This window comes from Carassius carassius, chromosome 10, assembly GCF_963082965.1.
Source record: "Carassius carassius chromosome 10, fCarCar2.1, whole genome shotgun sequence".
NCBI lineage: Eukaryota > Metazoa > Chordata > Actinopteri > Cypriniformes > Cyprinidae > Carassius > Carassius carassius.
This window is the reverse complement of record NC_081764.1, coordinates 1,758,586-1,773,443: the sequence shown is the minus strand read 5'-3', so window position 1 is coordinate 1,773,443 and position 14,858 is coordinate 1,758,586. Positions and strand designations below refer to the sequence as shown.

At 36.7% G+C, this 14,858-nt stretch overlaps 1 protein-coding gene across 1 annotated transcript in view; it reads right to left on the bottom strand.

Moving 5' to 3' along the window:
• Positions 1–13,002, bottom strand: part of LOC132151499 (cadherin-22-like) — a 105,029-nt gene extending 92,027 nt beyond the window's left edge. The window contains exons 1-2 of the mRNA XM_059559632.1: positions 12,434–13,002; positions 3,699–3,993 (exon numbers count right to left, since the gene is read on the bottom strand). Coding sequence (XP_059415615.1) covers positions 3,699–3,993; positions 12,434–12,661 — 523 coding nt within the window. The 5' untranslated portion in view covers positions 12,662–13,002. The remainder of the gene's footprint in view (positions 1–3,698; positions 3,994–12,433) is intronic.
• Between the last annotated feature and the right edge of the window lie 1,856 nt (positions 13,003–14,858).

Here is a 14,858-nt window from a genome sequence, read left to right as displayed (position 1 = left end):
GACCTGAGAGGTCACCATGTGTTGGTGCGCACCGACAACACATCAGTGGTCTCTTATATCAATCACCAGGGGGGTTTGCGTTCACGCCCCTTGTACAAGCTGGCACACCAGATCCTTCTGTGGTCCCAGGGCAAACTCCTCTCGATCAGAGCAGTGTATATTCCTGGGAGGTTGAATGTGGGAGCAGACATACTGTCGAGGCAGGGGCCGAGGCCCGGGGAATGGATGCTTCACCCCGAGGTGGTGAAGCAGATATGGAGAGTATTTGGCACAGCCCAGGTGGACCTCTTTGCGACTCAGGAGACATCACAATGTCCCCTCTGGTTCTCTCTAGTTCATCCAGCTCCTCTGGGACTGGACGCTATGGTACAGACCTGGCCGAGGCTTCGTCTGTACGCTTTTCCCCCTATCGCTCTGCTCCCGGGAGTTCTGGCGAGAGTACGCCAGGACGGGGTCCGTCTGTTATTAGTAGCCCCGTTCTGGCCGGGCCAACCATGGTTCTCAGATCTAGTCTCGCTCCTCGACGGCTCTCCGTGGGAGATACCGATCAGGACAGACCTACTCTCACAGGCGCAGGGTACGATAATTCACCCTCGCCCGGAGTTGTGGAAGCTGTGGGTGTGGCCCCTGAGGGGGCACAACTGTTAGCAGCTGGTCTCTCAACGGAGGTTGTTGAGACCCTACTCCAATCCAGAGCTCCCGCTACGAGGAAACTGTACGCCCTGAAGTGGAAACTCTTCACTTCATGGTGCAGAGACCGCCAGCTTGACCCAGCAAACTGCCCAGTTGGTACAGTTCTGGAGTTTTTACAAGCCAGGCTCTCTGCGGGGTTATCCCACTCCACCTTAAAGGTTTACGTGGCGGCCATAGCTGCTTTCCATGTCCCTTTCAATGATCAGTCAGTGGGTAGACACCCCCTAGTTACACGTTTCCTCCGAGGTGCACTGAGGCTGAGACCTCCAGTACGCTCCCGTGTTCCCCCCTGGGATTTGGTTGTGGTGCTAGAGAAGGTTCCCTCTGTCACACCACAACCTATCGTACTGCAGGCCTTCTGTCCTCCTCCCTTTCGGGAGCCAGACCAAGAGAAGCTAAACTGTATGTGTCCAGTGCGAGCACTGGACGCATACGTCCACAGAGCTGCCCTGTGGAGAAAATCCGACCAACTGCTTGTTTGCTATGGTCCTTCTAACAAGGGTTCTCCTGCCACCAAGCAGACCCTTAGTCGTTGGATAGTCGAGGCTATCAACGTCTCCTATGAGTCCTCTGGTCTTCCCCCTCCTTTGGGGGCCAAGGCTCACTCTACTCGGGGTATGGCGGCCTCTAAGGCCTTCTCAGCAGGTGCGTCCCTCTTGGACATCTGCAACGCTGCGGGGTGGTCCACGCCCTCCACATTTGTCCGATTTTACAATCTTGACATGCGAGCCACGCCGGGCTCTTCTGTTCTCTCGTCTTAGCTTTGCTCTTCGGATACACACTAGGCAGGGATTTGGAAGTCTGGCAGCGTTGGCACATCGTTCCCCAAAGCGCTAGACGCAGCTCGAGTTCCTGAAAAGGAACGCCTCAAGGTTACGTATGTAACCCTAGTTCCTTGAAGGAACGAGACGCTGCGTCGCAAAGCCATACTCCCGGCACCCCTGCCGGCGCTTGCTTCCCTACTCGAAGCTGAGGCCAGCTGCACGGCACGTGCTTTTATAGCTTCCTGGTCGCTACGTCACCCCGCCCGTGACGTCACGCCTTTCCGATGGACGGATTGCACACGATATTCAGAGTCGGTCTCGTCAGGGACGGTCCCCAAAGCGCTAGAGGCAGCGTCTCGTTCCTTCAAGGAACTAGGGTTACATACGTAACCTTGAGGCGTTTTGCATCAAAGAAATCAATTACATTTGACAATATATCCAAATAGAAAAGAGTTATTCTAAATTGCTATAATATTTCACAATATTACTGATTTTATTGAAATTTTTCTTGGTGAGCTCAATACATAAAAAAATAAATAAATAAAAATAACCTACAAAGACAAAACATTGAATTCCATGTAGCAATGTAACAATCTTATATTAATTTTAACCATTATTTTGCTATAAATATGCATTCATGTGTTTTTGTATTATTTGAATTTGCTGTAAAAGGTGTTATTTACTTTATAGACTCACTTATTATTCAGTAATTTTTCATGCACCTAAATGAAAATGTGCCGTTGAGTTTGTTTGGCCGAGTAACAGTGACCTTCTTCCTGAGGCTCTAACAAAAAGACCATTAGCTCTTGTTCTGTCCAGGACCTCAGACATAAGCAGAAAACAAACAGGAACTGCTTGACTAAGCAGAGCTGTTATTTCATTAAACCCGCCGCTGTTTAATGTATAAAACATGAAGTCCACACTTCTTTAATGTATAATTTGACTGAAAGGTGGAAAGGCCTACAGGGAGCGGAGGACTTGCTCATATTTCTCTCTCTCTCTCTTCTGCGTGTCAGTAAACAGCAAGTCGCTGCTGCCCATGTGCTGAGGAAGCAGGAATTAATTTCAATCAGGAAGTTCACAGCTGCGCAGCGCTGCAGTGATTACATTATTGTAACCTGCATTTAAAAGTCTTTTATATCCGAAAACACGCACATAAGAGCTTCGGCTGAGGCAAACACACAAACACACTGGAAATAATACTAAATACTGTAACAGATCATTGTACAGTGGTATCAGATGCCATTAATGTGGTACTGTACTTCCATACTTATATGGTACCTCTAAAAATACTATAGTACTTTTTGCTATAGGATACCCACATTGCAAAAGCAAGAACTGACTAATGCTCAATGTTATGCCTATATTTTGACCTTTTAAATAAATAAAAGTATATATAAAAAATATAATTAAAAAAAACGGTGTAAATGAACCAGGGTTTATACTGTTACCTGAAACTAAAAAATAAAAAATAAAACAAATAAAAAATCATTATCTGAGATAAAATACTTTATTTATAAAATAAAATATGAATCATGTTAAATCTAAAAATATAAATCGTATAACTTATTTTATTTCAGCAAATGCAACATTTCTCATTTTTGTTTAGAGTACTAAAATAATTAAATGTATATAATAATAATAAATAATAATAATAATAAACTAAATAAACAAAGAAAAAAAGAACATAATGAAAAAAACTACACAGACATAACAAAAAATATGAAAATAAACCAAATACACAAATTACTAAATTATAAAAAAACTGAAAAATTAAAAATTTATATATATATATATATATATATATATATATATATATATATATATATATATATATATATATATATATATATATATATATTAAAAAATTATGATAGCATATCAATGAGAAACTCATTTTAGTATAATGGAATTACCGTTATTTTTAATTTATTATTAATTCTGTTGTGTATTTATTTATTTTTTTTATTGTTAAATATGTCTATACAGTTTTAGTTATTTTAGTACATCAAGATAAACTAAATGAAAATGATAACTGTCGCCTTGGCAACTAGCTAAAATAATAAATGTATTTAATTGAGTAAGAAAAAATGTTCTATGGTTTTAGTTAACTATAATTATCCTGAACAATAATAATAAAATAAGGCTGATCTAAACACACAGTATACGAATATACACAACCCAGTATTCCAGAAGCAACATTTCAGCGTATAAATACTGTATAATCAGTGTAACTCTCACCGACAGGAGAGAGCTCGGCCACACTCCCGATGTAGGGACCTTCTAGAAACTTGGGCTCGCTGTCGTTGATGTCCTGGACTTTGATGACGAACTCAGACTCGGGTTCCAGCGGTGCATCGGTCAGACGGTCTCGTGCCTGAGCTCGTAAGGTGTAGAAGGTCTTCTCCTCTCGGTCCAGACGCTCGGTGGCGTGGATGTCGCCCGTGACCTCGTCTATGATGAAGACAGTCCCTGCTCCCTCTCCAGAGATGGTGTACTTTATAGAGCCGTTGCCTTTATCAGAGTCTGAATGGATCTGTGGATTAAAGCAGAGGTCAGGAATCCAGTCTGGATGTGCTGGATACAGTAAAGATGTGCAAGGAAACGGAAATATCTGAATAGGATCTGAAACGCTAAAACGGAGAACGGACATTTAATTTGGAACGACGAGAAAACAATTACAATGCATGGAAATAAAATGCCAGGTTACAAAACTTACAAAATTACAAAACATGAAAAAGTAATTTTTGACTAATTATGGCTGTTTACATGCTGTTTAATTTAAACCATCAATCAAAACCATATAGCAACATAACAATTACATTCAGGCAAATATATAACTTTAAAATAAATAAATGCAATGTGTTATTTATTTATATATTTATTTATTTATTATTTATTTATTATATATTTATTTTTATTCATTTTTGATTAATTTGGGAATTGAACAACTGTGAAACTTAACAGTACAGCAACATAATACTTGATGTTCACAAAAGCACGTTTGCTTAGAGTTTGACCTACAATTAAAAATGCATTTATGTCATTTCTCCATGGCTAATGTCGTCTGATCTGCCTCATGAGTTCAGTATTATGGCGAGCTGCCATGATGAAAGGCTCAATTCCCAGTTTTCCATCCTCTCTTTCCAACCTGACGGCTCCTTTGGTTCAGCACAAGCCTCTTGGCATCACAATGACAAATTACTAAGGCAACAGATGTACTACACATAGCGGATATTGACTACAAGGCCTGAACAAATGCATTTCATCTGCTACAAAACAATCTGCGGACAGCCAGTCTCAAAAGTCAAAAGAAACACCCTTATTTACTTTCTTAATGCACGTTTCTGATCTTATTGTGACAGATTCAGTCCATTCAGAACTGAACTGAGAATGACATTCAGTTCTAATTGAATGACTGCAGTGGAAATGAATATAAACTGAGGTAGCAAACTGAATATAGAATTGAAATTCAATTAGTAATGCAATGCATGTAAATATTGTTAAGTAATGATTCATTTATATAATTTATATTCATTTTAAATAATTAGTGTTTTTGTTTTAAATAATAACTGAAAAAGCAAATGTTTGTCAAGGCAAACTTTTAGCTTACTGGAAAAAAAGTTTTACTAACTTTAAGTTAATTATATAATTTTTTTAATTATGTATATATATATATATATATATATATATATATATAGAAAGCCTGCAAAGTTTAAAGGCCTTGCAGAAAGACAAAATGCATACATTTAAGTCCTGCCCTGCATTTGTTTTTACATTACATCCTATTTCACACTGAAACTCTTCACATTACAGAAGTTAAATGGGTTGGTAAACCCTGAAAATCTAGATACAACCAGCCAAAAATCATCTTTAACTCGGGTTTCAACAGTGAGAATATGAAACTCAATTTTATTCAGAGGCCAAAATTGAGAAAAGAAATGCAATTTGGTGCAGATGCTGATCAAAAATGCACAAAACAAAGAAACAAATCTCTAGAAGTCACCTCTATATTAGCAGATACAACCAGTAAAAAAAAAGCTCTTTAAATCTGGTGCCAGGGCTGTTGTTTTTTTTAAAGCAGGGAGACGTTGATGACGAAACATATAATGCAATACAATACAATTATGATGTTCTGTCTAGTTTTAAATTGGTTGTGTGCACTTTCCAGCAGATAAACCCTGCAAATCCAGATCCAACCAGAAAAAAATATGCAATGCAATACAATTATGATGGTCTGTCTAGATGGTTTTAAAGGGATTTCTAGATGGTAAACCCTACAAATAAAGATCCAACCAGCAAAAATGGTCTTTAAGTCTGGTTTCAACTGGTTGTTGTTGTTCTTTTTGTTGATGGTGAAAGGCTGATGTGAACTATTGAAATGCATGGGTATCTGCAGCGCTGCAGTGTTGTAAATCTCCGTCGACTGTATCACTGTTTCTTTAGCTTCAGTCTGTGTCTGTTCCACATTATAATGTGCCTGGCAAACAGCAGTGGACAGAGCGAAATCACCCTCTCCATCATCAACGTATTAAATATTTTATAAACTCTTAATTAAATAGCAGCTTCTATTACCCCCATGGGGATTTTCATTAGGTATTTGCCGTAAAACATGGGAATAACGCAAGCCGGCCTACAGGATTGCATTTTTTTCCACCCTTTCCTCATTTCAAATCCTGCCCCAGTCTAATAAAACTTGGGACGCTTGGAAATATCCTCTTTTTAGGCGTATCAATATTTCAGCAGTAATAAAAAAAAAATACTCTTAAACAAGAAGACAAAGAAAGCTAGGCAATATCTGGCGAGCCGGAGGATAAGAAAACTGATCACAGCGAGTGTTTGATTGGAGAACAGAAACACGGCATGCTCCTGGAGTCTTTTGTGCACATTAAGGCATATGGAGATCATATGATCAACATCACATCTGCTCCCTCAATTGTGAATGTTAAAACAATAATGCGATATGCCGACTGTTCTGGATTTCCTCCGACTCTGCTGTTTTCTCTAATGAAATGAGAGCAGGATTATTTTACTTGATAAACTGTGTTATTGGTCTCGTCTGAGCACGAGACATCAAACCTCAGGTCAGACGGACCGCTTTCCGCTCTAGCTGCATTGCTTGCTAATAGATTTCATCTGTAAAACTGTTCTCATCTGTGGCCGTTCATAATATTAGACCATTCTGACTTCATTTACTCCCTAACAAGAGGCTTAAACCAAATCCCATCATGCAGCCCTCAAGCAGGCTTCATTTTAGTACACAGTTTAAAAATCCTTAGAAACCTCAGGCTAAAAACACCACTGTTTCTTCACTACATAGACACCTGCTAACCGACAGAAGTGACTGACTCGGAAGCGAGGATTAGCGCTACACAAAGTAGATCAGATTCATAACTGATTCAAGCAGAGTTTGTGATTAGATTGTGTCTAAACGGATGTAAAAAAAAAAAAACACACATAATACGCCTGCGATAGGAAATAATGATCTAATTAATTGAACTAGAACATTTTATTGAAACTTTAGATAACATCATTTTTTTCCGGTTTTATGGCTTATATAGCTTGACATAGTGAGAATATGGAGGATAAAACAGCTCAGTTTTATTCAGAGACCCGAACCGAGCATGCACCAATCAATCAATCTTTATTGTTTTTATGTTAATATAATATATTTATATGATATAATACATAATATATTTAATATATTTTAAATAATATGCCAAATATATGATGCAGATGCTGCTATTAATATGGACAAAATGTATGAAATTCTGATATCTTGTAATTTACAGTAAATCAATAAGATCTTTATAAAAGTGAAAATGCATATAAACATCACTCTCTATCTCCCAATAATAAATCTTAATAAGATGGTATTTAAATGCTTAATTTTATGATCAAATCACATAATGCAATCCAGTGCAAGGAACAAACAAACGTTCCTCAAAAGCCTGATGTTCATATTTGATACTCACATTTGAACATGATTTTATGGATAATAAAGTAAACTTGAGTTGCTTCAGTTCATGGTAAATGGTAAATGGCTTGACATATATTACTAACGATATCAGAGTTATTTGCATGTTTACTTTATTAAAAAAAATCATGAAGCTGGACGTTTGAACAGCTATACTAAAATACCTTTTACTTGAAACCAAAACGTTTATCTGTTAGTGGGCTTAAAAATTTATATCAAACATGATTGCAATCCTCCAGCCATTAAGACATGGGTGATTTTAACCTGGAAAGACTAAAACACAACCCATGGATGAACAGTTAGAGCCTGCATTGCACAGCAAACCTGCTAGTCGCGGTGAAGGAGCTAGCCGACACTCCCAATATCTCACCTCTGATGAGCACCGAGGCAGGAACAGCTCCTGCACACGGACTGTGATACCAGAGACACATGAAAAGTGTGAATAAACCAGACACACGGGTCAGACAGTCAAACTAGGACTACTGTTGTTTTGGAATATGCATTGTGGGTTGCTCATATATTGTATTCATCATAAATATTTCATAAATTCACTACTGGTCACAGGTTTGGGGTTGGTACGATTTTTTTATGGTTTTAAGTCTGTTATGCTCGCCGAAGCTACATTTATTTGGTTAAAAATACAGCAAAATGTTTAAATATTATTGTAATTTAAAACAGCTGTTTTCTATTAGAATATATTGTAAAATAGAATTTATTCCTGTGATCGAAATGTTGAATTTTCAGCATCATTCCTCCAGTCTTCAGAGTCACATGATATTCAGAAATCATTCTGATATTATGATTTGCTGCTCAAGAAACATTTCTGATTATTAGCAATGTTCAAAATCTTTGCAAATTCAGCATTTAATTTAAAATATTTTGTGGATTTGTATAAAACATTATAAATGTCTTTACTGTCAATTTAATGCATCCTTGCTCATTAAAAGAATAAATTTCTTATTTTAAAATAAAATCTTACCGACCCTAAACTTTATGTACATTATGTTGAATGTCTTGTATTTGCTGCAGTGTAAATCTCAAACAAAAGAAGAGATTATGCTATCAAAATGACATTTCTATGCCATTGGCTTTTGATGAATTTAATTTTTATGGGCGTGATAATTTAACAATTTGCATTGCAGCTTGAACCGCAAACAAAACCGTGACATTCTCAACTAGACTTCAGCCTAGACATCTGCACATCGGGTCACGACGCACAGATCTCATCAGAAACACAGGCCTTTTGTTTGCTGAAATTCATTAGCTACAAAGCTTTCTCAAGCGAAAGTTCAAAACGTTAATAATGGATTCTTGAAGTTTCATCTCACAATCAACATGCAGATCTAGCGAACACCCCTGACATTTAAGCTATTACGATTCATGGATAAAGAGATTTTGCATGAACATCCTGATACATTTTTAACAAGGAGTTTTGGCCTGTCAGACAGAGATGCTTATGAGGCAGAGAGGGTATGAAGCTAATAATTATTTATCAATTACTCAACTGACTGAAATTCAGACTCTAATGATGAAAGTAGGATGCAACTTTAACCTGATACGCATTTTCAATAAGCAATGAGCGGATCAGTGTTGTACTTTAAAGGAGGATAAACAGAATAGTTACTGTGAAAAAAAAATTAAAAAATAAAAAATACAAAACATAATAGTTATTATTAATATTAAGTTAATATTTTATTATATTTATAATCATTTAATACTCATAATTATTTACAACATCAACAATTGTGATAATAAATGACAAGATTATTTAAAATATTTATAATAATTGAATACTTAATAATATATTTATATATATATATTTATATATAACAACAATAACAATAACAATAATAATAATAATCACAACAAATGCAGATCAAAGTAAAAAAAAAAAATTAAATTAAAATAAAATACTAAATAGTAAAAAATAGATAAAATATAACAATAATAATAATAATAATAATAATAATAATCACAACAAATGCAGATCAAAGTAAAAAAAAAAAAAAAAAAAAATATATATATATATATATATATATATATATATATATATATATATATATATAAAATAACAATGGCTGGAACCAAACTTTAGTACTAAATAAAACCAGCTCTCCAGTACCAATCCTAATTGCTGGTTCAATAATAGTTTATTACACACTGGCTTTAAATAACAATGTTCAACCTTCCTTTCAAACACCAAAGCAGTCCTGCATACAAGTTTGAACGATTCACCCAAGTCTGCAGGAAATTATTTGAACACATTCAGACATCCTTGGCATGTGTGTTATGAACGCCGCCGTCTGTTCAGCGTCTCGGCTCTACACGTTCAAATCCTCGTCTGAAAGAGGAGGCTGGCACACTTTCAAGGCGCAGTGGAAATCTTTCCACTTTGCTGCGCTGTCCATATGGCGGGATGTTCTTGTCAGTGTTCGGCGTGTAAAAACTCTCTTTCCACTGTTCATTTTTGCTGCCCTGCTGCCTTTCCCTGCAAAGAGACTTCTAATATTTATCGAATCGAGGTTTACATACGTCTGGACTTCAAGGCTCATCGTTAGAGGGGAAAAAATGGTGCAGTGGCCTTTTCGGCACAAAATCTTGCAACTTCACTCTCTCGGAGCTCTTTGCAGAAAAGGGACTGATGCATAGAATTAACTTTCAGGATGTCCTTGTTCTCCGACAAGCCTTTTGAGTCAATGCGGTCTGAAAGTCTAATGTACATAGCAGAAGGTCACCGGAGGCTTTTGTGAATACAAGTGCACTTTTCCTTGAAGATAAAACGTAAGACATTTGGTGAAGAAAAGACTGGTGTCATACTGAAGCATTATTGGGCTTAAAGTTAATGGCTGCAATTAAAGCTATTAAATTAAAAGAACAAAGAAGATATCAAAGCCATTTAGCAGGAACAAAGGCTTAATAGGTTAAGTCTGATAAAATAGGAAGAAAGAAGGAAAAACGTCTCTATTCATATAACAGGTCACTCTGGCAGGACTCATTTTTAAAAGTTCATACTTTTTGATGAATCTCAACACGAAATCCATAACGTGACATTTCCAAGTGGAATTTTTTTTTTTTTTTACACATTTCACCATACAATGGGACAAAAGGTCCATGCAAATGTACAGTATTGTTTCAAAATTCATTTTTGTGGTATAAAATTTGCACTGTACAGTAACCTACACTAAATTTTATTAGACTGCAAACTCAACACACATTATAGCTCAGCCGTGTAATATAGACACATAAAAACGCTTATGTAGCGCAAGGCTAAGTGAAATTCATTTTACAAATGTATTGAAGGGAGCTGCCAATGCAGGAACCAAACGATTAGAAAAATTAGATTTCACTGGCAGATTAATCACAGGACAGTATTTTATTCATATTTAATTTTAGTCATATTTAATTCTATATCTCCTTAGTTAAAGTCTATGATACGGTGAGCAATAGACACACAACACTAGCAGCCCTATTAATAGTCTGGGCTCACGGCCCGACTGACTTCACAGGGAGCAGTAACTCTGGCTAATTTTATTAATAAAACCATCTCTCTCCAGAATACCCCTTCCATTTCCCACATCATTCTTTATGGTTCTCATTTAGACATCAGCTCCTCTTTTTCTGACACACACACACACACACAAACTTCTTAATGAATTACTGCATGAGTCATATATATATACATAAACTTACAAAATACAAAGAATTATCAAGATACTATTGATTCAAGCCAGTTTTCATAATTGTTTTTGCACTAATGTTAGAGTGGTATTTAATCAGTAATATAAAAAAACTACAATATTTACCCATATATTTTTAATTAAGCATATGAAAAATGGCACAAAGAAAATGCCATGAACATTTCCATTTGATGATTTTGCAAAGGGAAAACTGATTCATTGTAATGGACTCTTTGTATTTCAGTTTTTGCTACTGAAGTTTAAATATTGATGCTTTCCAGAGATTAAAAAAAAACTAATCAACTAAAAAAAAAATATTAATAATAATAACATTTAAAATAACATTAAAATTCTTGCAATTTTTAGTATGAACGTTAAATACCACACATCATCACAAATTGTTCCCATTTTACAATAGCAAGTTTATATACATATAAAGCAGATTAAATGCTTCAGTGTTTCAAATAACTTTTGTAAAAATATGGAAATATTCATGGTAAAATGTATATGTAAAAACTGTAAAAACAACATTATTCTGATTAGTCTTAAAAGTTAGTCATCTTTTTTTTATCAGTTTATAGATTGGTCTAATTTGAATGCAAAATGTAAGACTGCTTACAACTTAGTTAACTGCTAGTTAGTCAAACTAGTTCTATGTTTTTTTTAAGCTGGCCTGTGTACTTATTAAAATACATAAAATAATAAGCAAACATAGTAAGTTTTATTACATTTTAAATGACTACAACTGATTGTGGCAAAGATTATTTAAGATTTAAATGTCATTTAATGATTCTTGTTTAAATATTTTTGGTAGAGAAACTTTTTTGAATGACATTTTAGTTGGTGTCTTCTGTAAATTATGGGAAAAAAATGTATGATTGTTATTGTATTAAAAGTAAAAAGCACACATTCTAATGTATGGAAGAAAAAATGAATGTATAAAATGCATATTTTCTGATGCTTAAGACATACACATACAACTTAATAACAAACACACTAAATCTCTTTTTCTGTGTTGCTAATGCATTGCCAGTGTAGCCAAACACATGCATATTCCATAATTAGATCTTAAGAGAATCTGATTTAGTTTGGCCCTCATACATCTAGAAGAAATCCAAGCCTTACGGCCAAACTTGAGCTTGATCTGTTTTAGTCGACTAGCCTGACATCATCCGCACACTTTGAGACACATTCGAGAATTGCCTCATTTAAATGCACAGCGCATGCATCTTTCTTGGCTTTCATTGTTTAGCTATAGATTTTCTCTTAAATGGAAAAATAAGCAGTAAGCATGTGACAAAAAACACATTCTGCAGTCCTACCTTTCCGACGTAAAGCGGCTCTGTCCCGGTGTATTCCTCCACGACGAAGAACTGATTCCAAACCCATCCCCTCTTCACCCGTTCATGGGACATTGGCCATGGCTCCGGACGTCTTCCCATCATCCCAACACTAGTTCTTATGGTCTGAGCGGACAGCCATCCGCAGCACTGCAGAATTCCCAGAGTCACTGCCAAAACCTGAGCCCCTGCTCTCCAGTGGGGAGCCATGTTTAAAAACTCTCTCGTCTCTACATGGGGCAGAAGTCAGAAACTCGTTCAAGATGAAGTTCTGAACCGCCTGATTGCTTGAGAAAATCTCCTTGACTTTGGGGTTGAGGAAGGTAAACGAGAGTTTGCCGCTGCTCAATGAAACTATAAATCCAATAGGTTTTTGGTCATGGTAGAGGCCACCGCTCCTCAAGAGGGCATTTAAGAGGAATCTTTCTTGGGAAAATGAGGCCGTTTCGGTGCTATACAGAAACAGCTCTTCCGTTTTGATATCTGTTGGGTTTCTCAATGACGGGTACCAATCACAAAGCCATTGAAGTCCTATCTGTGCTCAAGTTGAGTTTTAAGTTAAACAGCTACTGGACGAAAGTACAAACATGTAAAAAAAAAAACATCGTTTTATGGCTCGTTCAGTTCAAGACTCGTTCAGTCTTGGCAATCCCATTGTGAAATGTAGAAATGGCATTTAAAAACAAGGTGTAATCCAAAAAATATGTATGCTTCACATCCCAAAGACAAAAAAGCACTCCTCAAATTTCATGGATGCAAGATTTTACTCAAACAAAGGGGCATCATTATCCCAATCTAGATCCACAGACTCTTACGCCTCAACATAGCTTAGAAGGTACTTCTTGACCTGCAGGGTTGAGAGTTTGACATGGGTGGGTTCATGTCGACCTCAGCATCTGATCACCTGTAACAGAGCAAAGATAACTGGTTAAAGAAGCAAAACCTAATGTAATGGGGAAAAATAAATGGAAACTTATAGCTGACTATGCAGCTCTAAAACGGGATCCAGTTGCAATAAGTCAATAGTGTAACAAACTGTATCGATCTTTGACCTCTTGTTATTGTGCTCTCATTATTGTTAAACAAATACATAATTCAATACATGCCACACTGTAAAAGCGACACACAAAACACTTTTAAAGTGGTCGCAGATCTTTGTTCTTTGATTTTCTCTTGGATTCCAGAGGACTGCAGCAAGAAAATGCAGCTTCATTTAGGTGATCTACCTGAAAAGCATTTCTCAAAGCAGAAACTTTGTGCTCAGCAAGAATCCGGATAATGTGCTAAGCCCAAGAGCAATGTCTTCTATGTTAGGGAGCCAGGTGTGGCTGGAAAATCAAAAAGGGAGGTTTATATATCACAAACTTGAGCCCTAAGCATCTGTCTGCCGAGCTGCAGCCCACGGCAGGCACTTACACTGGAGGCTATCTGATTAATTGCATGAGGGAGCTCTAATTGGATAAAAGTATTAATCAATTAATTCAATCCATTAGAGTGGCAGCCCTAATGCTTAAAACAAACCCTGGTCAGGAAGGTGAAGATAAGCTATGGCCTCATTGTGCATCAGCCAAAGCGCCATTGGGCAGGGGAAATGATTAATGGTCTTTGAGGCTTACAGAATAAGAGAAAAACAACAACATTTAGCATGGCTGAAATGTCACAACCTCAAGGCTAAAAGATTACAGCTCCTGTGGACGAGCGTCAGCCAAGAAAGGCCCTTCAGGATATTAGTTGTTTAACCTTTGGCAGATGGTTGCTGCGGGTTCATGTCTGGAGGAAGCCAACGAACGTTTAGCATTGTCTAGCGAAGACAGTAACACATCCCAAAAGAGAAACGACCTTGTAATAAAGGGTGAATTTTTGTTTTTTTTACTTCATTTCTGTACTTAAGTACCATTTTAAATTTCCAAATCATAATAATCTACTTTATACTCTACTACATTTCATAAAAATTTAGTGCCTCATTCCATTTTGAATTGGAGAAATTGTCACACACTACGAAATGTGACAGCAGTGTCTGATTCGTGAACGAGCTGATTCTTTTTAATCGGTTAACAAATCGCAATGAAAGATTAATTTGTGAATTGGAATGATTCAATTGGATCTGTTCTCGAGTCAGCAACTCACTGATTCAAATGATTCAGATTCAATAGAATGTGAGATCCTCGGAGCTCGAGTGCACGCATGACTGATGGCCCGCGAAAAGTATGTTACTAATGACAAACTTTAGCATTTATTATTTCATATTTAGCTTTGCAAGGTAAAGCTAACGGCTGTGAAAGGGCTTTACAAGTCACTGCATGAAATGCTTGAACATAAGCATGTCCATATTTGTGTATTAAAATCTGAACAGGGTAAGCTTTAAAAACTATACTTAAAACTACTTCGTCTGCATAGCATTCCTCTT